A 25,789-nucleotide genomic window follows, 5' to 3' on the forward strand; every position below is an offset into this window, starting at 1 on the left:
CTCAAATGTCCCAACAAAGATTCAAACATCGAGCTTTGTGCAGCACTTGGCTTCTGATGAGAAACAACCACCCAGAAGAAATAAATGCTGAGTGTCTCCTCTTAAATGAATAGCCTTGTGGGTTCATCTTCCTTAGGAAAAACATCCAGTCTGCAAAACTGGGTTCCCAAAGTCTTCATCAGAAAAGACGATTTAATGTGTCGGCCATGAGACTGAGGGATGCACAAGAAAATCCACCTGTGAATCAACATCTTTTTTTCAGTAGATATCTGGTGACATCTCCTACACGTCCCGCTGTGGGTTGCATGCAGGTTTCTGTGCTGTAGCTGCCCCATGAACTGCACCTTGGGAATGCATGAAGGAATACATTTTGCAAATCACTTAAAGATAGCACTCACTCAACACCAGCACACATTCAATAAGTTCAGATGAAGCTTCTCTCACAGGCAAACATCTCAGGGAGTGGGAAATACAACTTTTAGGCTAAGCCCCAGTAAAGTCATTGGACAGAGCTGAGCTCATGAAAGAGTCTTTGAAACAAATGTATTTGATGTGTCATTCCTCTCTTGCTGGCATCAAAGTGCGTACAGCAATTCTTTTCCAGATACAATGGGCCTTTTCTGTTCTGCATTGTTCCAATGCAGTCTCAGAGGAACTAGAGGTGGTCATAGGGAAAAATATGCCATTTCTCCTTATTAAGTTTCCAACCATCCCAGCTCATTGGTGTGTAGAATCATAGCAAATAATAATGAAGACACACAAGAATTTTGGTGTTTGAGGTGGCTGCTGACAGCTCATTAAGTCCTAAATGAGCAGCAGCACCATGAAATGCATCTTAGAAAAATCCCAAACTAGATTATGAACATTTAGACTCCCTCTAAGTTGCATGCATACCCTGTCAATGGCCATGGAAGGAAGACTAAATTTATATTGAGTCAGCTGGAATCCTAGCCAAACCACTCTCAGCTGTTTGGGACATAGCAGAGCTGTTAGGTCTGGCCCAAAACTGTTACAAGTTATGTCAGTATATTATTTTGACGAACCACACACAGTGTTTTCCATCTCTCAGAAGGGCCACCTCATCTCTCAGCAACCTCTGTTGCTGCAATGTAAGATGCCATACTACATCATTTTCTATTCTGGCACTAGCTATGACACTGTCTGTAGCTGTACCACCTCACTGCACAAAGCAAGTGTACATCGAATGAATGCTTATTGTGGTGCTTGTTGGCTTTCACAAGGGAGGTTCTTCAGCTGCACCTCCCAGTTTGCATGCAGCCACGGCTGGATGACACCGTAGGCCTCCATCCATACTCCAGTTACACCAGCTCTGTTAGATGGATAACTTTATCTTACCTTTGGGACCTGGAGGTCCAGGAAATCCTATACCTGGCTGCCCAACAGCACCTTTTTCTCCTGGTAGGCCAGGTCTACCTGGAAGCCCAGGATTCCCTTTGTCACCTTTGCAAATGAAAACAAGACAAATGTAAATACAAAGGCTAACTTTTCGGGAATAGAATCATTCTGATATCACTCAAAGATTAACAGACTGCTGTACCTTGGGGTCCAGGGAAACCAGGTGGCCCAGGAAGGCCATCTGCCCCAGGAGGTCCAGGGAGTGATACAGTTCGTCCTGCTTCACCCTTTGCTCCTGTTAATGTAAAGTGGTATTAAGTACAGGAACTGATGAAATTAAACAATGGAGTTTCACCTAGCCAGCAATATCAGTTCACCCATACCATTACAAATGACGTGTTATGAAGGATTTTTTGTGTAAGGTTCACCAGAAAACTAGGATGAACCTAAACCATTCCATTTGGCCTAGAAAATTCTTCAAGAAAACTTGCCCTCAAAGATTTGCAATTATACTGCTGAAAGCAAACACAGATTTAAATTAGAAAGTCTTAAATTCTGGTGATCCTCTAAGCTGTACCACTTAAAGGGCACAATTTTTTAAATTTTTTTATATATATCTTTTAAGCAAACTATAGCATTACCTGGAAGGCCTGGTAAACCTGGGGTTCCAGCAAAGCCTCTGTCTCCTTTGTCACCAGGTAACCCTGCAGCACCTATCCCAGGAGGGCCAGGAAAACCTCTTTCACCACGTACTCCAGGGAATCCAGGCTGGCCAGGGGGACCACGTTCTCCTTTCAAGCCAGCTGTACCCTAATTTTTGGAAAGTGCAAGTGTACTTCTTGCCTGACTGGCAAGACAGAACACATCATCCTCCCTGAATATTTTGTAACTTGGATTTAGCATGGGTGTCTGTAATGTTGAAAAAAGCAGATTTTTTACTGCTGAGCTCAATGGAAACAAACTAGTTTCCACGTGGAATAGCACATGGAAATCATACCTAGTATGTAATGCAGCTAACTGGACCATGTACACCATGTTCCCAGTGGTGGATCTGGGAGCAGATGTGAGCTCCACACTCACATCCACATCCACATCCATATCAGTTGAACTCTATTAGTGCAGGAATTTGAAGCATTAGTTTCTACCAGGAGAAAAATATGCTAGAACAGACTTGAATCTTGTCTTAACAATCTCAACTTGGATAACCGCATTTGTTCAATCATCTCCAAGAGTCAGCTAGATCATTCGCACTAGTACTCACTATTAAGCTGTGAGAAAGGGAGAAAGGAATAAAACTGTAGTCCACATCTACAAATTTGCTTGATAGTCCTGAAGTAACAAGCCATGCTGAATGCATTTGAGTCAGATCACTTATTTGCATGACATGTAAAAAGAAATGGTCAAAATCTAACTCCGAAATAGTCTGTTGTTGAAGGACTGTCTTCCTCACTATTTCCAGTGAAAAAGAAATCTTCCTCTGAGGAACAATGTACTACTCAAGGTAAGGACAAGATGTGGAAAAATGAATGAGGCCAATAAACATAAAGCATTATAGGGCACAAAAGCATGTGAATTCTGATCTGAAAGACAGAATGTATAGGAGAGTATGTAAACATAAATAAACACACAGTAGGACAATATGTAAACATCAAGAAACAAACATACCGGTGTTCCTTTTGGACCCGGCGGACCTGGAAATCCATCTTTTCCTGGTCTTCCTTCTCTTCCAGGAATACCTGGTTGTCCTGGAAAACCAGGATCTCCTTTTTCACCTTTCAGGATAGTATCATAAGTAAAATCTCCAGGTTCTCCTTTTGCCCCAGGGCTGCCCATAAGTCCTGGAGTGCCAGGTGGCCCCTGAAATTTTATAAATTCAGATGTCATTAGTTGCTCTACAAACCCTTCAACTGATACAAAAGAAAACAAATATCCAGAAATTAAAGTGTTGACCCAAATCAAGGGAACCACTAAGTTTTTGACTGAGGAGTCAAATGAGAGTATTTTCCAAGACATAGCAGTGTGAATCACGAATTAATGCCAATCTTCTTGTCTTAACCACTTTGTCATCTATTATATCACAGGTACATCATTTTGGATGGTACATATAAACTTACACCACTTACACAAGAACTGCAGGCCATGACATCAGAAAACTATTCTGAATTTTCTGTAGACTACTCACAGGATTTCAGTCATGCATATTAATACAGTATCAACATCAAGGTAAATGAGACTTTTTTAAAAAGCATTTTCAGAGTTAAAGTGTCTGCCCCAACCTTTAAATGCTGAATTCTTTTAACACTGTGGAACCCATTTCCCTGATACAAATGCAACAAAAGTATCCCTGCATTTTTATGAGAATTTCTAATACTAGCTGTCCTAGTTAGATCAGCCGGGACCAGTTTATCACTGTGTGGGTGTAACTCAAACTGTGTATTCTACACCCTCTATGTCATTTCCCAGGAACTGTTAACAATAGAACATTTGCAGCAGCTGCCCAGAGCACCCCTCAGGCTATAAGCTGGGTGTTAAGAAGCCTGTGAGATAGGAGGATGTTCCTATCCTCACAGCAATAACTCAGGTGTGATAACTCCCCTCTGGGAAGTCATTAACACCTCCACACCCAGTCTGAGGGGTCAGGTCTGCTAAAGGGCCACCAAGAATTCAAAAAATATCTGAGGACTCACAATCACCTATTATGGAACTCCCCACCCTGGGGGAGGTACTGGGCATTCCCACTGCAACCTGAGTGTATATAATCTTGGGGTCTTGGGACTTCTGGGCCCACTTGTCGGATTCAGAGGAGGACCAGAACCTTGACCAGACTGCGACCACCACCCTTGACCAGACTGCGACCAACACTCTCACCAACAAGTCTTCCTTTCCTTTTACTTTGGACTCAGGGGGATAACGTGGGGCTCAGCATGAGGGCCAACGAACACCATTCTGTTCGTGCCTCAGGGTGCTGGGTTATACATCTGGGGTTTGTGGGTTAAAACCAATTGTTTGTCTGTATAATTGTATTTATTGTATTATTGTTATTAAATTGTAACCCTGACTCATAATCTCTTTTGAGTTGGGTTCATTTCTCCTGCCAGTTTACCTTTAAACCAGCACACTAGAAGAAGCAGTACTAATACAGGAAAATAATACTATTCCAGTATGAAAAAACCAAACTTAGCCAAAATTGCAGGTTTATACAAGGCCAAGCCATGACTGCATTTCTTTCAAAACCTTTTAAATCAACTATAATATTCATCAAATATATTGATTGTATGCAAAATTGAATTGATTATCTTATACAAAACTATAGCATTACTTACACAAGAGCTAAGCCTAATTGAAGGCTGAAAGCTTCTCCCCAGGTAGTTCATTCATGACATTCAGCTGATGCAAATATATGTTTTTCTTCATTATTAACATTCATTGATTTTGTACAACTGACAACCAGTAAGGTGGTACTATCAGAATATTATGCACATGCTCAGAAAATAGTTTTGTAAGCTCTCCTGGAAAGAAATTATCTACCTACTGATAAACCTATAGGATTTTCAGAATTTCAATTTTTCCCCTACATATTTTCTAGGACTTACATGAACTTCTGTCATTGGAACAGCCTCTATAATTTCAAATGAATCAGAGCTACTCACTAAGGTAGTAAAGCACAAACTTCATGGACAATGTCCACTCCTTAAGGTTGTCTGCTTTTCACTTAAACCTGAACCAGAACATGGGCAATGGTAATCTTTTCATTAGTATTGGTGGGTTCTGGATCAGACTCTGATGCTTTGGCATGGCTTTAAACAATACTAGCTTGCAAGTCTGGCTTCTCTGCAATTTCTCCAAGCTAAACTATATGCTGGATCACCACGTGGCTGAACTTTGTGAAGCAAAGCAAGCTTAAAAGCATTCAGAACAGCAGCCAGTCCTTGTCTGATTAAAGACATGAACAGAACTTAAGAGGCAATAAAAGTAAAATATAAGGGTGTGGTAAAACATGTGGTGAGAACAAATGCTAGACAACAAAAAAACTTAAATACATTAGGATGTCTTTCATTTTTTTTTCACTGTTTCTTTCATTGATGTTACAGTACATTCAGTCACTGGGTAATACAATGTTATTTGTTTGGTGGACATAGATAATGGACTCCATCTTAGTGAACTTTCATTGGCTGAATTCACGCATCTAGGCTTTATTTATATTCAGTGGAGGGAAATAGATTCCTTGAGTAACGAACTCATACAGGTGGGGTTTTTTAACTTCTGAAGGTGACCTCTCTCTTACTACTGGTGATGAAGGGAGCTTACATAATTGCAGTGTGTTTTAAAGCTAGTGCACATGAATGTCACTGAGAAATTATGTTGCCAAAAGGGATCAGCTGAAAGGAAAGAAATAGCTTTGGGGAGAAAAGGTCTGGCAAGACTCAGTCTACTCACACTAGGAACAGTGTCAAAACTCATGTTATACTACAGGAATGTATATGCTGAGGTAGGTTTGGACAGGAAACCACAGTGTACTTAGGGACACTCAAGTGCACTCTGAAGAGATCAAATGTAGTTATGGTAGTACAGTGGTCATGTAGGAGTAATTTGTGTTACATTTTAGACAAGTATTATGCTTCTGGCTGTTCTGCTTCTGATATCTGGTCTTACTGAGAATCATGTTGCTCTGCGTCAACATAATTTACAAGTAATCATATCAGGATGCTTTCACTGACTTCCTTCATTTCTTCAAAAGTACCTAGCTTTCCTCCAACTAATTGTGTTTTAGAGTATACTGCAGACATTTCCCAAAATCTTCATGAACAGCCTGGATAGAGGACTCAAAGGAATGCTAAGTTTGCCTATGACACTAAATTGAGAGGAGCTGTTGACTCCCTCAAGGGCAGGGGCTCATCTCTCAACAAATTAGAGAGATGAGCAACCATCAACCATATGAAGTTTAACAAGGGAAAGTGCCGGATTCTGCACCTGGGATGGAGCAACCCTGAATTTCTGCACAGACAGGAGAATGAGAGGCTGGAGGGCAGCGCTGTGGAAAGGGACCTGGGTGTTCTTCCTAGTGGATGGCAAGCTGGATATGAGTCAGCAGTGCCCTGGCAGCCAGGAGGGCCAACCGTGTCCTGGGGGGCATCAGCCAAAGCATTGCCAGCCAGTTGACGGAGGGGATTGTCTCATTCTGCTCGGCACTGGTGTGACCTCACCTTGAACATTGTGTGCAGTTTTGGGTGCCACAATATAAAGAAGACATTAAGCTACCGGAGGGTGTCCAGAGGAGGACCATGAGGATGGTGAAGGGTCTGGAAAGGAAGCTGTATAAGGAGCAGTTGAGGTCACTTGGTTTGTTCAGCCCGAAGAAGAGGAGTCCAAGGGGAGACCTCAACATCCTCACAAGGGCTAGTGGAAAGACAGGTACCGATCTCTTCACTCTCTTGACCAGTGAAGAACCCAATGAAATGGTATGAAGCTGAGTCAGGGAAGGTTTAGGCTAGATATCAGGAAAAGTGTTTTCACCAAGATGGTCTTTGAGCACTGGAACAGGCTCCCCAAGGAAGTGGTCACAGCGCCAAGCCTGACACACTTCAAGAAGCATTTGGACAACACTCTCAGGCACATCATGTGATTCTTGCGGTGTCTTCTGCAGGGCCAGGAGTTGGGCTCTGTGGTCCTGATGGGTCCCTTCCAACTCTGCATATTCTATGACTCTATTACTCAAAATTCAGAAAAACTGCCACAGCAGGCTGTATGCTAATATTAGATTGCTTACACTACACTAGATGGCACTGTCTCTCTCTCAATATATATGTAGTGAAACAGCTAAGAGTTATTGGAACAATCCACAAGAAGGTCAGGGAATCTGCATCTGTTTCCTGTGAAATCCTACTCTTAACCCAACTCCACTGCTTAGCTTGCTCAGACAGAAGGTTATGTGTCCCGATGAGTTCACATGATGAGCAAAACCAGAAATAAACCCAATATCTGACAGCTCTTTTTTTTTACTCTCATAATTCAACCCCACTGCTTCCTGCTTTATTTTATTAGGCATAGTTAATTTTATCATATCCTTCCACTGGCCTGTTTTTAAACAGAACTGTTTACTGATACATCCATTATCACATGTTTTTTGATCGCATTCCTAGTAAGACATAGTATTTGGCAAAGCATTACTTACAGGTACCCCTGGAAGTCCATCAAGTCCAGGTAAGCCTCTTTCTCCCTTGAAACCCGATTGACCTGGAAAACCTTATCAGAGAGACAAAAAATATAGTTTTATTTACTATATGCTTTTACAAATAGCACACTGTATGTGAATTCTTTGTGACCCTGAAAGTGTCTCATTTCATCCCCAGTTATATCAACATAATGCTGCTAAAGTCAGTGAAGTTTTCTGGATTCATGTGCTCATGTGTTGCACGTCAGCATTCATAAACTCAGAAGTTGATGTTTCATTTGACTTAGGAATGAATTCACCTTACTATTTAGACCTCTCATGTAACCAATGCAGACTTGAAACTACCTAACTCATATTAATGTTTCTGAATAGCCACACTAGAACAAACATGAGGTATAATATATTCTTTTGCACTTCTCTCACACAGTACAAGAAAAATGATTTCTTTTTTTGAGACACAGAATTTGATGCTGGACTTGGGAACGTATGTATGAGTCACTGTTAAGCCTCAGTACAAAAGCAAATGGTTCCCACATTATTTTTCACTTCCAGAACCATCTGTGAAAATATTTGGACCACAGTTTGCAAAGATTCTTCACAATGGCCAGTTTCTGCTTCCTTGGTAATTCTTGTTGACTGTTTTGGAAATTTGGAATCAGGTCAAAAATAGGACCCCCCTTTCATTAGTTTCACTAATAATTTGATTAATGGGACAAAAAGTAGTTAAATTTATCATGTATGCTGCATTTTTAGAATTTAGCCTATGTACCTCATTTTCAGGTAGTTAATGAGTTTTTACCTGCTGGACCTGGTGGCCCTTGTGGTCCTGGAAGTCCAGGAGGTCCCACTTTATCACACAAGGTACAGGCTTCACCTTTGTCACCTGAAAAAAAGAAAACAACAAAGCAAATGAATAAAACTGGAAAGATTTAAGACAACAGCAAGTAGGCAGATTCAGGGGCAAATGTCAATTTATTACACTTCATGTAGAAAGAATAAAAATAAATGTGCTACTACTAATTACATGCTTCAAAGAGAATTTCTCAGCAAATTGATGTTCTCTAATTTTTTTAAAGGAGTGGTATGAAAATCAACATAAGTCTTATCCTAGGGATAATATTTAACAGAACAGTTAAAAGGGACCAGGTTGAAGAGAATCAAAAATAAGAAAAGAAATATTCAGTGGGTAAGAGAGGAAATAAAAAGATTAAAGTAGCAAGAGGAGAATTTCTATAGTCAGTGTAATTTTGCACTTTTAGAAAAGCAGTAAGCAGAATGAGATTAAGAAGGATCAATCATCACGTAAATGAGTGCAGCTCATTTTTTTAAATGTCCATTTATTCAGTGCTGCTAAAACACATGGTCGACAGTTCCTATTTATAGGTGTTATAATTTTATCTTCAATTATATTCATGGCAATGATTAATAAACCATTTTCATTCCCAACTCATCTGACTCTCTCTAATTCTTCATCTCAGAATTCACATCTTAAATTGCAATGAACAGTTCAATTTACACTTCATGGGGCTATACTCAACATTTTTCTTCTTTCCAGTTCCTCTTTCAGACCCATGCCATCCTTTACCTCTTCCTAGCAATGTGTAGGTTAAGTGAATTGTAAGAGAAGTTTGTGTCATGCAACTCAATACACAATATCCTTCTTGTATTCACCAGAGATTCAAGAAACGTATTCCATGTCCATGAACTATTTATTTAACTAACTTTAAGTATACTTTCTCTGGACCTAGTCTAATTGGCCCAGCCTCTTTACATACCCAAGCTCCAGGGTACTAAGCATACAAAAAAAATCACATTAAAATATTATTACCTTTCTCTCCCATTTCTCCTGGAAATCCATCTCTTCCTGGGAGTCCAGGACTACCTGGTGCACCTGGTTCTCCCTGCTGGCACTGATCAATTCCATCTGCAATGGAAATAAAATAAAGAATATTGTTTTGACAAGTGCAAGTTTCCATTACAGGGTTGCATTTATGCAATGTCATAGCTGATATGTTACCTATGAAGAGTGATAAGTAAAGATAGCACTTTACTCTTTTATTTGATTTACTTTAAAAAATTTAACTCAGAGTCTGTATTCTGATTCCATATATAACGTTTAAGAAACCCTGAGAATTACAGAGAAAAGACAGGCTCTGCCATAATAAGGTTACAAACAACTTTAGCACAAAATCTATTTTCATTGTAAGCTTTGGCTAAGAAAAGTACTGTAGGTGAAAAACTGTTGTTTTGACCCTAAGGAGAATGGAGAGTACTGATGTTCTGAAGAAATTCATTAACTAGGGTTTTGGTACCCCAGCTTCTGTTTTCAACATTTTAGGAAGCTTTCTAGGTCAAGAACAGCTTGTTAACATCATTTAACTTCATCATGTCAGCTTCCTGAAAACAACAAACCTCATATGTTAGGAACTGAAATGGGTAACAAATAAGAATATTTTTCAGGCTTGATATGAGAATATAAATTATGCTTCTTCTGTTTGAGGATATGACAAAGGTTCTGGCCCAATATAATATGACATCACTTTGGCCAAACCCAGTAGTCAAAATGTTAATGTGAAGTTTGGAAAACAACATTTAAAGGAAAACAAATTCTTTCCCATTATGCACTTGAAGAAAGCCAAAGAAGTATCTCGAGAAGGAAAAGAATTAATCAGTGACTGAAACATGCTGCATGAAAACCAGAAATTGCTCTTATTTTTAGGATGAGGTAAGATTTAGCTATTTAATTCCATATTCTACATACTGGTTTTTGTACTGATTCATTGGTAAACACGGCAATAACCAGGCATCTTCAACAGTTTTCAAACAAAGTATTTTTGGTTTAGCAATTCCGCAGAGAATAATATTTCTTTCAATAGCTTTAACGTACCTAAAGTATTGTAATAGGGATATCATTCTTGATGTTGAAATGGCAATTTAACTCACAATATCAGTATCACCTATAGCAAAAGTTTTATTTCCATAAAAGACTTACAACCATCAGTTGTAAGGAGTTAATTATCATGGACCACTTCCACATGTACTTTTGTTATTGCTTCATTGCAGAAAAAAACAAAACATTTTTCTCTTTCAAATTGCTTTATCACAATCTCATAAAACATAGCTGCGTAATGTTGTTAGCATTACTACTAATATTATATTCGTCACATCACTACTAGCTTTTCATTTACCTCTATAAAGCACGTGTTGATCCTGATCTGGTGGGTGGCATCCCTGCCTATACCAGGAGGGTTGGAACTAGATGATCTTTAAGGTTCCTTCCAACCCAAGCTTTTCTATGACTGCATTATCCCCTAAGATAGTTTTATTTTACAATAAAAACTTCTGGCAGACTAGTTATCACACCTGTTCAGTTTGTTACAAAAACTGATACTGCAGACTTGTGAATTGTGATATTGAAAAGCTATCTTTTATACTAAGAACAATATTAGTATCTGCTATTTTTTTTAATTGGAAATCTACAAATATTTCAAGGTTGGCACAATGGGATAGAATAATCATCATCATGGCTAGGCTTTGCGAACGAAGACTTGGGAATAAACCAATATGTATTAAGGTCAATTGTTTGGTTATATTGGAACAGTCCACAGTGAACTCTGAAGAAATTTTAAAAACATTTATTTAGCAAAGAATCCTTGTCCCAGTAAGGAAACAAGTGGCCTCCTTCATTGTGGAACAGCTTTTACTTGGTCCATCAACAACTTAGATATGTTTCTTCCACGACATAGATGCATCCTGATTATAGCATTTATAATCTTGTCTCATTTTTTTTCTTTTATGTGCATTATTGAGACTTCATTGTGAAAAGCAAGGAAGGGCTTTACCCACCTGTTACGCCTGGAGGTCCTGGTGGGCCAGGCAACCCTGGGGGACCTGGGAAACCATCTCTTCCAGGCATTCCTGGTGAAGGGAATCCTGGAGAACCCTTTTCACCTTTTTCACCTCTCTCTCCAGGGACACCAGGTGATCCTACCCTGTCTGGAAGTGGTCGACCTTTGGAGACAGTAAAATGTATATGAAAAAGTGAAAAATGAAAAGACAACAACACTGTCAACATGTTAGATTCCATGGGGTTTCAGAGAAAAAGAAAAAAGGGACTGTATTTTAATTTCTGGTGATTTATACAAAATTGAGATACATACTCACTACAGCTGAGTTACTCACTTCTGTTAGGTCCCTAGATAAACACATCTACTCTCTACCAAGTGCCTTCCTGAGATTTAGCTGAATTCACTTTTGCTGGATAGCAAATAGTGTCAGCACAGGAGTCACCTTAGCTATTACACCTAGAAACTATTACACACTTTGTTACTTCACAATAAACCAAAACTTAAATGTACCTAGAAAGGGAGAGCACATCTAATAACTCCAGTAAATAAGTAGTCAACAATGCAAGCAGATTTCAGGAACATTATAACCAAAATAGTTTGTAGGAATAATAAGCAAACAACAGCCAGTAAAGACAAGCAGTTAAACAGAGAGAAAAAACCCTAAAAACCCTTTTAACTATTTGTACAGTCACACAGGTCTTCATATTGACTTCAGTTCACAACTCATCACTAGATTTGGTCACTAAACCATTTTGAGTCTTCTGCAACACTGCAGGATGATATGAAAGTCACAGAAATCTCCATTTCTGTAGGGTAATGACACTAAGAGCTATAATTACAGCCTGCAGTATATAGCATCTCCACCCTAAACTGAGAAAAATTTCCTAGAAACTATCTGACCCTGGCTCACATTAATTTCTTATTTAGCTCACTGTCAAGATAGAAAATGAAAGTAAAGGAGGTAATAGTATCACTGCAGAATGTGCTAGAATTGGGTTTCCATGGATTATTTGCTTAATTTTTAAAGATCAAATGTCATGGTTTACTTCAAACGTATATACATAAAAGCAGTATCATCATGGATGTGAATATGCTAAGACTATGAAAAAGGCAAATTTTGCAGGCAAAAGAAATAACTTTTATTGATCAAGTGACATAGTCAAAAAAAAGCAGGAAGCCTTCAGGAATTACTTTGATCCAGTAAATATTGTTATTATTTCTCTCTGTAAACCTAATTTTATTATATTTATGCAAACACATATAGAGCTGAAGTGAGAGCAAAACAGACGATCTACATATGAGTATACATACTCAGGTATATATGCATACACACACATATTCACATTTAACAACTCTTCTTGCCCAATAGAGCTATGCTCTCTGGGCTATCTCTGATGGACTATGTACCCTACTTTTTCAATTTCAGCAGAAAGTTATCAGGGTTCTACAGAAAGAACAATACTGGATCACATCAAAGACACAAGAAAACCTAAGGGTCTACAGGGATGATTAGACTGCTGGAAAAGTCACTGCTTGGGTGTTTGGTAAGGAGCAGCTAAGGAGAATATCTCTCAGGATGCTTCACCCAAGAAGAATACATTAAAAATGTGAAAAAATCAGTGGTCATAGTTTCATACCTGGAGGTCCCGGGATTCCTTGTGCACCAGGGAAACCTTTAGGAAGAGAAGTTTTCAATTAGGCAATGAATTCAGCAATGCCACTGAGAGTGAGCTTTTAGCTCATATTATTTAAATTCACATTCAAGCTATTATATTCTGAATCAAATTTGAAGTTAAATAATCTATGCATATCTGCAAGCACTATATTCAGGGAAAAGACCCTGCTGTGTCCAAACTTCTCTAGTAATTTTTTTTTAAAATAGGCTAAGGTCTGTAATGGGGAAAATGGGAAAGGGAATGCTTGATTTTCTGTTTACTGAAGACTTTTAAAAATTATGCAAATCAATCTTTAGATTAAAAATTAGCTACGGACTTTCATAAAGGGGTCTCAAGATTCTCTGCCTTATTATCGTCTTTAAGTTGGTGTTGATTTCCATATTTCTTAAATAATCTCACTGGATTATTTAATTGCATAAAAACAGATTCTAGTTTATCGTTTTTCATCTATAACTGAAAGGCAGTCTTAGTTAAGATGAGAAGCAGAAGTGTCCTACAAGCTACTACAAAATGTAAAAAAATCCTGAAAGCAATTAAATAAATAACTGGAACATTACAGTCATACAGAGCTACTGAGCTCACAGACAGTACAAATTTAATTTCCTTTAATAAGAAAACTAAAAGTATAATTTAATCAAAAAGACAAAACAAAATACATACCTTTTTCACCTTTTTGACCTTTCAGTCCAGGCAAGCCTGAAACTCCAGGGTCTCCTTTTTCACCAAAGGTATCTACTGGTCCAGCATCTATCATCTGAATCACAGGACAAAGACTAGGACATTAGAAATGTGCAACTGTGTCTTCATTTGTATCTCCCCCATCTTGATCCGATGGTACAGAGGCTATATGGTTTTATAACAATTTTGAGCAGTTGTGGTTATATTTGCAATTTCAGTCATAATACAACAACTGCTGTGAGAGGGTTGTAGCTCCTGAGGAATTACCAGAGAAAATAAATATTTCCCAATCTACCAAAATTCCTTCATAGGAGGAGTCACAGGATTAAGTGGAGAGCTTTTATAGCATCTTCCTCAACAAGAATGATGCCAAAAAACCTCAACATGGTCTAAGCACTGGTTTGTATTACCTTTAATTTTAAAATACTATATTCTGGCAATTTCTGCCAACATTGATCTAAGCATGATATGTAGGATACTAACATCTACAATAAAATATTCATGAAGCATGTACAATTTTTCAAATCAAATTAGCAAATATTGGGAATTCTTCCCCATGTTGAGGAAGCAGCACCATCAATGATTTATTTGTTGCTGACTAACCTCATTTTTTATTTAAAGTGTTAAAAAAAATTACAAACTGCTCTCCTGGTTTCCTCTTGTGCATAGTGGCTGACTGCACTCGGGGACTCACTGGACATGGTGAGTAACTGTATTGTGCATCACTTGTCTTTCTCAGGTTTTATTCCCCTCTCTCTCTTTTTTTTATCTCCCTTTTCATTATTATTATTATTATTACTAATATTACTACTATTAGTATTATTAACTTTATTTCAATTAATACTTAAGGCATGGGGTTTACCTTTTTCCAATTCTCCTTCCCATCCCACCTCAGGTAGGGGTGGTGAGTGAACAAATGGCTGTGGGGTACTTAATTGTCAGCTGCAGTTAAATCACAACCAACTGCAAAGCTGACAGACTTACTCTTTTGAACTCTCTTTTGGATATTTTATTGATTAACAATGCTTATAATTTTCATAGTTCAAAATGTTTGAAATTCATATTCCTCAAGAGTTCCTTTCCCAAATTTCAAATATACTTTAAAAAGCTGTATTCAGTTTTTTCCATTGAGAAAAAATAAGGATGTGGCTGATGAGAATGAGATCAGAACATGCATAGTCTCTCTTTTTTCCCCTCATTGTTTGAGTACTTTCACAAAATTTTATTTTATTTTAGGTTTCAAATAAAACACAGATTTATTTTACTTACTCTTCCCGGAGGTCCTGGAAAACCTCGCTCCCCTTTGTCACCCTAAATCAAAATAGAATTTACATTTTAAATCCAGATCAGATTTTTTTTTCCTCAACAAATGAACAATTCAATATAGGATCATACAACTTCCAAATGATAAGTACCTGGATCACTATAACAAGCAGTGTTAGTAAATGGTTTGTTTGCAGGCCTGTACTGGTTTGCACAATGTAAAAAGAAACTGGAGTTTTTAGGGAAGTACACTTGTACATATATCGGCTGGGCAAAGAGCTTGTGAAAATAAAGCCTGCATTAATCAATTCATATAAGAGACCTAAATCAAGTATACCTACATTAACTTAATTTTGACTTCTCCTAGTGTTGATGCAGCTTAGCAACTTAATATTGCTTTATGTGCAGTCATTGCTTTACTGTACATCTATCTTAACTCATTCTGTGTGAAGGGAATCAAAAGCTGCTACTACACACCTTTGTACCAGGTTCCCCAGGTCGTCCTGGAATTCCAAACCCACCAGGCAAACCCTGTGTGTAGAAAACAGCGAAATGAGAAGATAAAAATACAGATGGATCTTAGCCGCGGCAGCATCAAAGCTTTAAATTTTCAAACCAGACACTAATTCACTGAAAGCAACAAATTTAAGTAAACAATTCAGAAGGCTAGAAAATTTCAACCTGTTTTAATACACAGACAAATACACATTTGTTTTGAACGCAAAAAACAGTACTGGAAATTCAGTAAAATACATACAGGTTCTCCTTTTGGTCCTGGTTCACCATCTTTTCCAGGCTTTCCCTGTAAAACACGAAGTTCCACTCTGCTTAAACAGACAACCACATAGATGACATTTCTAAATACTGTGGATGAAATACTAGAACAAAACAATCACTACTGCAGTGCATTAATCGAAGTGTGCTAATGCAGCTAACAGAGTAGAGGATACAAAGCAGGCAAATTGTGAAAGGCTAGTTCTTATATTATCCAACACCCTACAAGATGCCAAATTCAATAAAATCCTGCAAATCTATCACCAGATCTAGGAATAACACAGTGATTTCCCTGTCAAGGAGACTTCAAGACAAAATATATCAACAGCACAAGAAACTGAAACCAGACCCAAAATCTTCTCCCTTCATAGTAATCCCTTTCTATGTATATATACTCTTCAGCTTCACAAAACCTTTACTCATAGATATTAGGTAGTTCAGTTTCAGCAGAAGGCTTGGACAGTATTAGGCCTTGTGGTAATCAGATCATGTGGTAATCTAGTGGTAAAAACCACTTTCCTTACATTAAAAGCTATAATTTCAAATCACATGGCAGATGACAAACTAGAATCCAAAGCTCCCTCCTCCAGAACAAAATTATTAATTATTAGACCACTCTGTTAACCTACAGAGGGGATTAGATTCCCTTGAAGTAATCAACAGATATGTGACAAATGACCTAGATGGACTAACCTACTTTTTTTAGCATTCCTTTCCTCTGCACCAGAAAAGGACAGGTATGTCAGCTTGTAGCCTAACCCACTGGAAGATGGATTTTATTTGGTGTCTCAATGCTTAGACTGTATGTGTAGCATAAGCAGTATGAATTTGTCCCATAGACTCAAGAAAATGTGTATACTTAGTACACAAAGTAACAGTGTATATAATTCAGTCTAAAAAGTAATTCCATCAGTTTAGGTCAAAAAAATTCTGTTTAAAACATTGCAATTGAAGGATAACGATACAACAAACATGAAAAGGCTGCCACCATCGAAATGTGCAACTATAGTGTCTTATAAAGAAGGGTTACAAATAAGTTTTAATGACAAATTAAAACTATGATCTGCAAAGCCAAGAAAATCTTCAAATGTACTCTGTGATTGGAATTAATCATATGGTTGAATTCTATTTAACTAGAATATCAGATCTTAACATCTGCTAATCTTTCAAGCCTTATCTTAATTTCAGAAGTAGGTATTTCCTGAAGAATTATATATAAAATATCTTAGCAACTTTCTTCAAGGAAACAGAAACTGAAAAATATATTTTTGAAAAGTTCAGATGCTCCAGTTTCCAAAGCCAACATCTCTCCATTCTTCCAGCTTCAAGCTCTCATTTACAGTAATAATAAAAATACATATGTGATAGCAAAGATAATCCCACCATATATCTTTACTGACAGGATAATAGAACATCTGACTTTGAAGTATAGTAGAAAGGGAGATTTTATCTTTTTCAGATTGAAGTACAATTCAATGCCTATAGAGGTGCTGGGCCTAACAGTTTAGGAAGACCCACAATTTGAGAAACTTATACTACTTAAGATGCATTTGAATGTAGAAAATGCACAATTTTTCTACCAGCTCAGCTATGAAAGATACTGCATGACTCATGCAGAAGCTGTATGGATGAGACTACATGATATAGGTCAGATTAGGCAAATGTAATAGACTTTATGGCCTCAAGTATCCAAAGTCAGGCTAGAAACCAGCAAGCAAAAGTATTTTAGTCACCTAAACTTTTTGCTCCATTCATTGTTTTTGTAAGGAACTGTACTTTTAGGCTAAGCAGGGTTATTTTGTTGATTGCATGTGAGAGTATTTGAAATAAATTCAACATGTTCCGTTTAGCTAAAGTCACTTCAAAAGAGTGATCTGTTTTGTTTTGCTTTTTCTTCTGTTCTGGAATGACTTAATTTTGCTTCAGTTGGGATCCATGGGAGTTTTGCCTTTACCTTCAGCACCACGAGCTACTGTTGAGTGTCTTTAGTAATCTGAAACATGTTACATACTAATATTACTGGATGTTATTACTACCTTCATTTCTATACCAGTCCTACAGCAAAATTTGCTTCTTTGAAATATACCAAATTTGCTGTTCAACTAATGGTTACCAAGTTTAATCAGCTCATGGAAACAATACAATAAAACTGCAATTATGGTACTGATAAAGTTGAGTATACTTACACGTGGACCAGGCTGTCCGGGTTCGCCCTTTTCTCCTTTGAAGCCTGAACCTGGCAATCCCTGGAAAACAAATACTCACCAGATTAAAAATACTGTCAAATTCCAAAGTAAATTTACTTCTATCTAGCAGCTGTACAGATATTCAGTGCCATTATCAGATTCTTTACAATTTTTTATAGTAGCAAAAAAAACTACACAGTACTCACTGGGATTCCCTGTTCACCCTTTTCACCTGGATCACCCTAATGAAATTATAAAAAAAAAGGTGGATTAGTAAACAGAACCTTAAGCATTATTCATTTAGGTTGTAAATAATTCTTTGTACCAGCAAAAGCACATTTAATCCTGTTCTCCATTTCAAGAACTATGCCTAATAGTAGGATGTGCAAGAATTTTGACAAACACAAAATGTCAATCCATTAAGCTAGCTTATTTTACTAGTATATATTGCTTAGACTGTTTAATTCAATAATTGAAAAATTCATTAGCACTCAGATTTCATGAATGTGATTCTGTATATGAAAAGTTGAATATACTTAATTCAAACTTACTACTTACTTCAACCAATACTTACTACTTAATTCAAACTTTTAGAATATTTTTATAATATCCTGTGCTTATCAATCTTCCTTCCTCAGAAAGTCATCTGTTGCGTGAATTACTTTTTTTATGCAATTACTGATGCATTTACCATTTATCATATATTTTTAGAGAGACTTCTAGAATCACCTTCAAAATTCATGCATGATGAAAAACAGGAAGAAATTTTTGAAAAATTTGCTCTAGGTGAATTCATATTTTTTTTCCTGTTTCACTTTTGTTTGCTAGTTCCTATTGATCATATTTTAATGAAGAGTATAAGAAGTCATTTAACATTTAATCATTTAACATCTCACCTTTTCTCCCCTTATGATTTCACTCCCTTTTTCTTTCATATGTGGTGCTGGTCCTGGAGGTCCTGGGGGGCCCCTTACTCCTTGTTCTCCCTGTCAACAGCAAATCCAGGATAGTCTATTGAAAACAGCATGACTCTGAGATCAAACATTATGAAGACCAATAACATTAAATAGAACTGCCACTTGCTTTTAAAAATATAGCTGTGTTTTGAAAAAATTCTAATTTCAGCAAAATTAGTGAAAGGATTACATACATAGTTACAGACAGAGAAAGATCTCTTAATCTACTCTTAGGGATAGTTTGATCAACACTGAATATCAGGAACATATCCAATTAATTACAACAATAGTACAAAAGTTTTTTAGTGATTACTTTAGGAAGAAGGAGATTAGGAGGAAAGAGGTCAGGTATAGAAAGTCAATGCCTAAACAGAAATGTTAGTCAAAGTTTATAGTGTTCCATCAGCTTTACAACTGCCCATAAAGGTCAACTTTAAGATGATAACTGTGGATCATACTTTTTTAGTATGTATGTGTCCATTGCAGGGTCAGAATCTCATCTCCTTATATAAAGCAAAAGCACTATCTTTTACAGTAAAACACCTCCCAAAAGGCTCGATACGTTTCTGTCAAGCAATAATGCACAGCAATACCATTAATCTTTTGCTAAAGACAAACCTGAGGAGTACAGGAAATCTCCACACACTTCTATGACCAACATTTTTCAGTAAATTTAATGATAACAGCTTAATTTCCACTATGCATCATGTCACAAAAAATTCTATCCATTGGGAATATTGTGGCTCAAAATACATAAATAAGGTGGTAGATTAAAAAAACCCCAAACCTACCTAAATAATATAATCTACTTATACTCCAAAAGCCCTCTGTCAATGACAGTCATGAGAAGTTTCTGGAGAAGTGCTCAAACATATTATGAATTTACTGAATAGCCCTTGACTGCATACAGTTCTTGGCTCCTGGAAACACAATGTAAGGCACTTTGGCCCAGACCTCTCAGTGTGAGAGGTGACAGATTAAACCTCACATGTATTACCTCCCACTTGATGCTGAGTAAGAGAATAAATGGGATCCTGGAGCACATCTTTTGGCTTAGATTCATTCAAAAGTAAACCCATCTGTGTGCTCTGAAACCTCTTCCTGGTTGTGGCAAAACACAGTAAAAGGGGACAACTGAAAGTTCTGCTTCAAATGCATACACTACCAAACCAAACTAAAGTAGACAGGCCCACAAGAGTCCTATCACAGTGAATTATGATCATTATGAACAGCACATTAAATCTCAACCCTTGGAATTAAATTGATTTCAAAAAAATCTCATGGTGAGTCCTAATATACAGAGTAAATGTTTCTGCCTATTTCAAATTGAAGTAGTTTTCCAGTCACAGCTGGAAAACAGGATAGTGACCTAAATCAGGTATAACATTAACGAATTCTGTGACTGTTCATGACTTTCATTCATTTAGGTGTAGTTACAGATTTACTCAAGTCTTCCAAAAATTACAGTTTCCAACAGTTTTCTTTATTTAAAACATAGTATCAAAAATATTTCTGACAGTTGTTCACTAGAAGTTTACAAGAGACCTACCTTTTCTCCTTTGGGACCCTGAAAGCCCAAGCCCATGTAGCCCTGAAAATGTAAATTATACACACTTAGTCAATCTCTATCAGCAGTGCATACATGCATATATATACACATATGAAAGTATTTTGTACATGTCAAACACTTAGAGAGAATATAAAAGACAGAATATGTCTTTAGAATGCATGTGTGAAACAAACAAGTAAAGTCCTAACCTCCCTTTTTTTAGCCATCACAGCAACTTGTGACAAAAAATTGAAATTTATCAGATAATTTTATTGTCAATATGCTCTTTTTCCCAACACTTTTGTGAAAATTTTTACATTTTAAAATGAATTCAAATAACCATAGAATGTTGTAATTACTACTGATTTCATCAAATGAGATAACAGAGCTAGAAAAATTTGAAAAAATTATAAATCTCTCTTTATGATGTCCATTAACACATAGAAATAGATCTCCAAAAAAAAAAACCACCACTCCTTTAGGATCACTAGTTTCCAGAGTTTGGGGAATTTGGTATGCCAAATAAATAAACAGATAGGCTTAACATTTATAATAAAGACTCTTACCTTCTCACCTGGGAGTCCTGGTGGCCCTGGGGGACCCTACAAGACAATATATTTTAGCATGCATATGCATACAATACAGTAGGTGGAATAATGCCTTATTCTACGAAAAGAGTAAAAAGGCAAATCTTTTAATTAAACCAAGATAAAAAGTCTTTTTCTGTTACCATGCATAATTCTTAGAATAAAACCAACTTAGAATAAAAAATAACAACAAAGAGAATCTGTCTGCAATATCACATTAATTACCATAATAACAGAGGTTGATATCCTGCTTCCATGGTACTCCTTACTGCAGCTACCCATAAGAACAATCTCAGAAAACATTTGGGTTTAGGTCTGGCTGCTAGGTTTGTAGTTTATTTTTTATAAATTAAGCTGGGGAAGAGAAGACAGGAGGAATCACAATTAGTCTGTCCCCCACAAAAATATTCTCCAAGAGTGCAAGAATAGAGGATGACTGTAGGAGCAGCTGCTAATGAAAATCTATGTTGCCTAGTAATTTCTGCCATGGTAGAGTTCCAGAGGCTAAACCACAGGCCTGGAACCACAGGTTATCTTTCCCAAATCCCAACCAAGACCTGATACACACACCTTCTAGAACATTCCTATAATAGAACATTCCTTTACTCTAAAAGTAGAGTTCAAATCACCATGAGAGGAAACTTACTGGCTCTCCTGGAGGACCTTGTGGCCCCATGGGTCCTTGAAACCCCGAAGTTCCAGGTGGACCCTATGAAAAATTCAAATGGCATCATAAAAAAGTGATATTTGTTTCATAATTTCATGATACTGATTTCATTCTAATTGAAACTCACTAGTATTCAAACATCTTTTAGACTTACAGGTAGTCCAGGTTGGCCAGGAAACCCTTTATCACCTTTTAGCACACCAGAGGGTAAAAGACCAATCACTTCACCCGGATCTCCCTATAATAAGAAAAGAAAAAGAATACTTGAACATCAATTCAAATACATTCAAAACCACTAATATTGAGATGAGAGGAAAGTTGGAGCTATGTCTTGAATCATTTGGAAAGCTGACTTTAAAAAAAATCACGTTACTTCTTTTAATTCAGCTGACATATAGCAAGACATATTACAAGTTAAAGCCTTAATTGCCAAACATGCTTTAAAGCCAGTTAAAGAGATTCCAGTACCAAATCTTCCTTCCTACTTTCATTTCCTATATCATAATGGGTAGGCAGAATGACTTTTCTGCCAAATCTATCACTTATACAGTGTCACCACACAACTGGAGCATCTGACCTGGCTGCTAGGAGAAGTGGTAACCTCACAATCTCTTTCCCAGGCTGAGACCTTCATGCTTATACTTAGTTTTGACATAAAAGTCATTTTTTAAAAAAAAGGAATCTACTTAGTCCTCCTTTAGAAAATTATTCTGATCATTATCCACTTTTTGTCTCTTTTTTGATAGTAAAAGATCCCATTTTTCCTGCATTTTTATACAAAGTTGGAGTATTGTAAGTGGTTTTATTTCAGGAGTTGTATACCTACGCATACACATCTAGGAAAGAAACATTCGAGTATTTAGTGTTTATAGACTAAGTCAATTCCTTCCATGTAAGAGTAAGATATAACTTGGGTTGTCATGTCATAACAAATCCAAGATTACTTTTAGACTTATATTTAGCTTACAGTTCCAAATAACATCTGTTAATTTTAAAGAGCAAAAGCTCTCTGTTGTCATTCAATGCTTCATTTTCCAGTTCACAAAATGCACTCAAAACTTAGTTAGTTACTCTGATTTTTTTTCCTTTATGAAAACTGTTTAGTATGTGTTGGAAACTTTTCATATTGTGGAGTATATGATCTTCTTTCACAAGTATTATCTACGTGAAACTATGTAGACAAATCAAATGTTAACATAAAAACAAATGTTTGAATCATAAAACCTATCTAAATCTTTATACACAATTAGGTGGCCACCATATTGTTTATACATAATTAATGATATGTACTACTTTTTTTCCGTTGTAATCCATGTAATACACTTTTAAGACCTTCATGGAACAACACAAATGTTCAATTGTTATCAACTGGAGTTCACACCACTGTCTTTATTTAGTGGGGTTGCAGAACAGAGTACAAAGTGAAACATGGCACTACAATTTTTCAGTCCTTAAGTAAGGAACTGCTGGTCTTAGAGAGTGTAGACTTCACCCAAATTCTTATTGTTAGAAGTAGGATATAAACACAGAGTAAAACATACCTTCATTCCAGGAGGTCCTGGGGGTCCCTGTGAAAAAAAGACATATTTGATGTCATTGCTCCTCAGTGTTGTATATTTTACATCTTATACTCTGTATCATTTCATATAGCTATATTTGAATTTCTAGAATCAGGGTTGAAAAAAGTGAATCAAGCAGAAAAGAATCTACTTACTATACTCCCAGTCAGTCCTGGTAAACCTGGGGGACCTACTGGACCTCTTTCACCCTAAGGGGAACAGAGAAATCAGGGTTTTTTGGGAACATAGGCTTGAGAGATGTTTTTATTTCAAGACAGAGATGCTGTTATAAACATATGTAAATTTCACCTTTGTGCCATTACATCCTGGAATGCCAGGGGGACCAGGAGGGCCATCTTGTCCAGGAATGCCCTAAATGAAAGGAAAGCAAAGAAATTAACAATATTTGTAATAATCCAGGTCAGATGTCATGATTAGTACTTTGATTAATACAATTAGTTCTTTATAAAAATACCTATCCTTCATACATACGGGAAGGCCTGGGTTTCCTGGAAAGCCTGATACTCCTGGGGGGCCCTGAAATTGAGAAAAACGTAAGCTGAAATGACAAATCCACAAAACAGCAAGGACAAGCTGCAGCCCAAGTTGCATTGCCAGTGATAACAGTCAAAACCAAGTAGTATTTAAACTTCCTTTACAAAATCTTCAAAACCTCTCAGACATGTCACCTTAGTAATCAGTAATTGAAAGCAACTTTTTATATTTCTTTAATTTTTTAGGCAGTAGGAACTGGATCAGAGCCTTATGTACAGGTAAAAAGGAATGCAGAGGTGTTGTTTTCTCACAACCACTGTTCCCAAAATGAAATTTACTGTAAACATCTCTTCATAGCAGGAGATGATGTTAACACCCTGTAAAGATGTTCTCTTTCATACTCATCGGTGTATCAATTTATCCTTATTATCAAAAAACCTACCAGGCTGAGATAGCTCTTTCTCCTTGAACAGCTTTTCAGTGCAACGCATCAGCAGTTTAAGTTGGTAAATCATTTTCATCCTATCATCTTACTTATTCATGCAGTATTTCCTAATTCAGGTATTATGAAGCAGAAAAGACGGATGGGAATCCTGTGCTTAGATAGCGTACTTGCCTCTTCCAAAACTCTCTAATTGTTATACAGGTTACTTGCACTGTAGCACACAAACACTTTTGCCAGAAGATGCCAGTTTATACTGACACTCAGGATACCCCAGGATATCACGAACATCACAGACTGAAATAAGGATTTCTTGAGCTAGCAGAATACCCTCCCTTTAATAGCTCAGAAACTGCAGTTGATTCAGTAAATTCTGTGTGCTGCAGCAACTGTAAGCAGATAGAGAACAAAACCGAGATGGTATTTTGAAAATCTTTAAACAAGAGGGTATAGCTGAAAATGTATGCATCATTACTGGCCAAGTCATTTGAATCCTCTTTCATCATGACATTACGAGACAAGAAAATGCTCAGAATGAGCTTGGCACCTCACAAACCCCCAAGTCATGGCCCTGGTTAATTTCATATGCTAAAATGAGTGCTATATAAGTGCCCCATTAAACAGGAACAACAACAGGAAGACCATAGAAACATTCAGAGCCTCTTCTAGCAAAGTCAAGAGATCTTCGTTCCTGGCTTTAATTCGGCTCTTGCGCACACTTTACCATGTATGTACTCATGAGTGTGTCAGCTTCTCTGCTGGAGTGCTGCAAGGAGGCTAGATGGCAAACATAAAGGAGAATTTTGCAAGAGGAAATAAGGTTGGTTCATTCTGAAGCTGGAAAAAAAGTCTTTCAGCATGTCAAAAAGGTATCAAAGGCATACTAAAATCAGTGCTGTTGATGTAGTGGGAAGTATCAGGCAAAAATGCAAATGGATAAAGATATTGGCTGCCCAATGCAAAACTTCAAAGGTAAAAGTGAGAATTTTGAAATTATTGTGCTGAACAAGGAGATGTCATTGATTAACTTAAAGAAGAGACTAACTCCCTCTTGCATTTGAAGGTAGCCATGGAGAGTTAACATATAAAACAACCCAAAGGCATCAGAATTGCAAACAAGTAAGACAGAACTCACTCTTGTTCCCTTTGTTCCTGGCAGTCCTGGTTCTCCAGTATCACCCTGCAAAGGAAATAGATAGCTTTGTCTTTCTTTGGGACAACAATTTAGGGAAATCTGAATGTTTCAAATACGAAAGCTTAAGTTCATACCTTAAGCCCTGGTGGCCCAGGGGGACCTTCAGGTCCTTGCATTCCAGGAAACCCAATCACACCCTGTAGTCCTGGCAAGCCTCTTTCTCCCTGTGGAAGCAGAAAACTTATTAGTAACTATACAATACAAGTTGCTTCTTCATGCCACTCACATATCCCCTATTTCTGTGCTCAAGAAACCTATTAGATGGTAAGAAGATACATGTAACAGCAAACAGGTCATGTTTGTACTTGAAAGAAGGATTATTATAAATAAAGAAATATTTTTGGGTTCAATAATAGATTGGTAGGGGCTGAGTGTGACATAACAGA

At 37.2% G+C, this 25,789-nt stretch overlaps 1 protein-coding gene across 1 annotated transcript in view; it reads right to left on the reverse strand.

The window, feature by feature from the left end:
• Nucleotides 1-25,789, reverse strand: part of COL4A1 (collagen type IV alpha 1 chain) — a 126,547-nt gene that overhangs the window by 33,077 nt on the left and 67,681 nt on the right. The window contains exons 3-28 of the mRNA XM_027639785.1: nucleotides 25,478-25,567; nucleotides 25,344-25,388; nucleotides 23,764-23,808; nucleotides 23,581-23,643; nucleotides 23,427-23,480; nucleotides 23,254-23,280; nucleotides 21,867-21,950; nucleotides 21,692-21,754; nucleotides 21,025-21,060; nucleotides 20,459-20,500; nucleotides 18,850-18,939; nucleotides 18,160-18,195; nucleotides 17,954-18,013; nucleotides 15,751-15,795; nucleotides 15,471-15,524; nucleotides 15,000-15,041; nucleotides 13,713-13,806; nucleotides 13,014-13,049; nucleotides 11,375-11,539; nucleotides 9,357-9,452; nucleotides 8,328-8,411; nucleotides 7,529-7,599; nucleotides 3,022-3,213; nucleotides 1,998-2,166; nucleotides 1,559-1,651; nucleotides 1,357-1,461 (exon numbers count right to left, since the gene is read on the reverse strand). Of these exons, the coding sequence (XP_027495586.1) occupies nucleotides 1,357-1,461; nucleotides 1,559-1,651; nucleotides 1,998-2,166; nucleotides 3,022-3,213; nucleotides 7,529-7,599; nucleotides 8,328-8,411; nucleotides 9,357-9,452; nucleotides 11,375-11,539; nucleotides 13,014-13,049; nucleotides 13,713-13,806; nucleotides 15,000-15,041; nucleotides 15,471-15,524; nucleotides 15,751-15,795; nucleotides 17,954-18,013; nucleotides 18,160-18,195; nucleotides 18,850-18,939; nucleotides 20,459-20,500; nucleotides 21,025-21,060; nucleotides 21,692-21,754; nucleotides 21,867-21,950; nucleotides 23,254-23,280; nucleotides 23,427-23,480; nucleotides 23,581-23,643; nucleotides 23,764-23,808; nucleotides 25,344-25,388; nucleotides 25,478-25,567 (1,981 nt within the window). The remainder of the gene's footprint in view (nucleotides 1-1,356; nucleotides 1,462-1,558; nucleotides 1,652-1,997; nucleotides 2,167-3,021; nucleotides 3,214-7,528; nucleotides 7,600-8,327; nucleotides 8,412-9,356; nucleotides 9,453-11,374; nucleotides 11,540-13,013; nucleotides 13,050-13,712; nucleotides 13,807-14,999; nucleotides 15,042-15,470; nucleotides 15,525-15,750; nucleotides 15,796-17,953; nucleotides 18,014-18,159; nucleotides 18,196-18,849; nucleotides 18,940-20,458; nucleotides 20,501-21,024; nucleotides 21,061-21,691; nucleotides 21,755-21,866; nucleotides 21,951-23,253; nucleotides 23,281-23,426; nucleotides 23,481-23,580; nucleotides 23,644-23,763; nucleotides 23,809-25,343; nucleotides 25,389-25,477; nucleotides 25,568-25,789) is intronic.

This window comes from Corapipo altera, unplaced genomic scaffold (genome assembly GCF_003945725.1).
Source record: "Corapipo altera isolate COAL_440 unplaced genomic scaffold, ASM394572v1 0, whole genome shotgun sequence".
In the NCBI taxonomy this organism is placed as follows: domain Eukaryota; kingdom Metazoa; phylum Chordata; class Aves; order Passeriformes; family Pipridae; genus Corapipo; species Corapipo altera.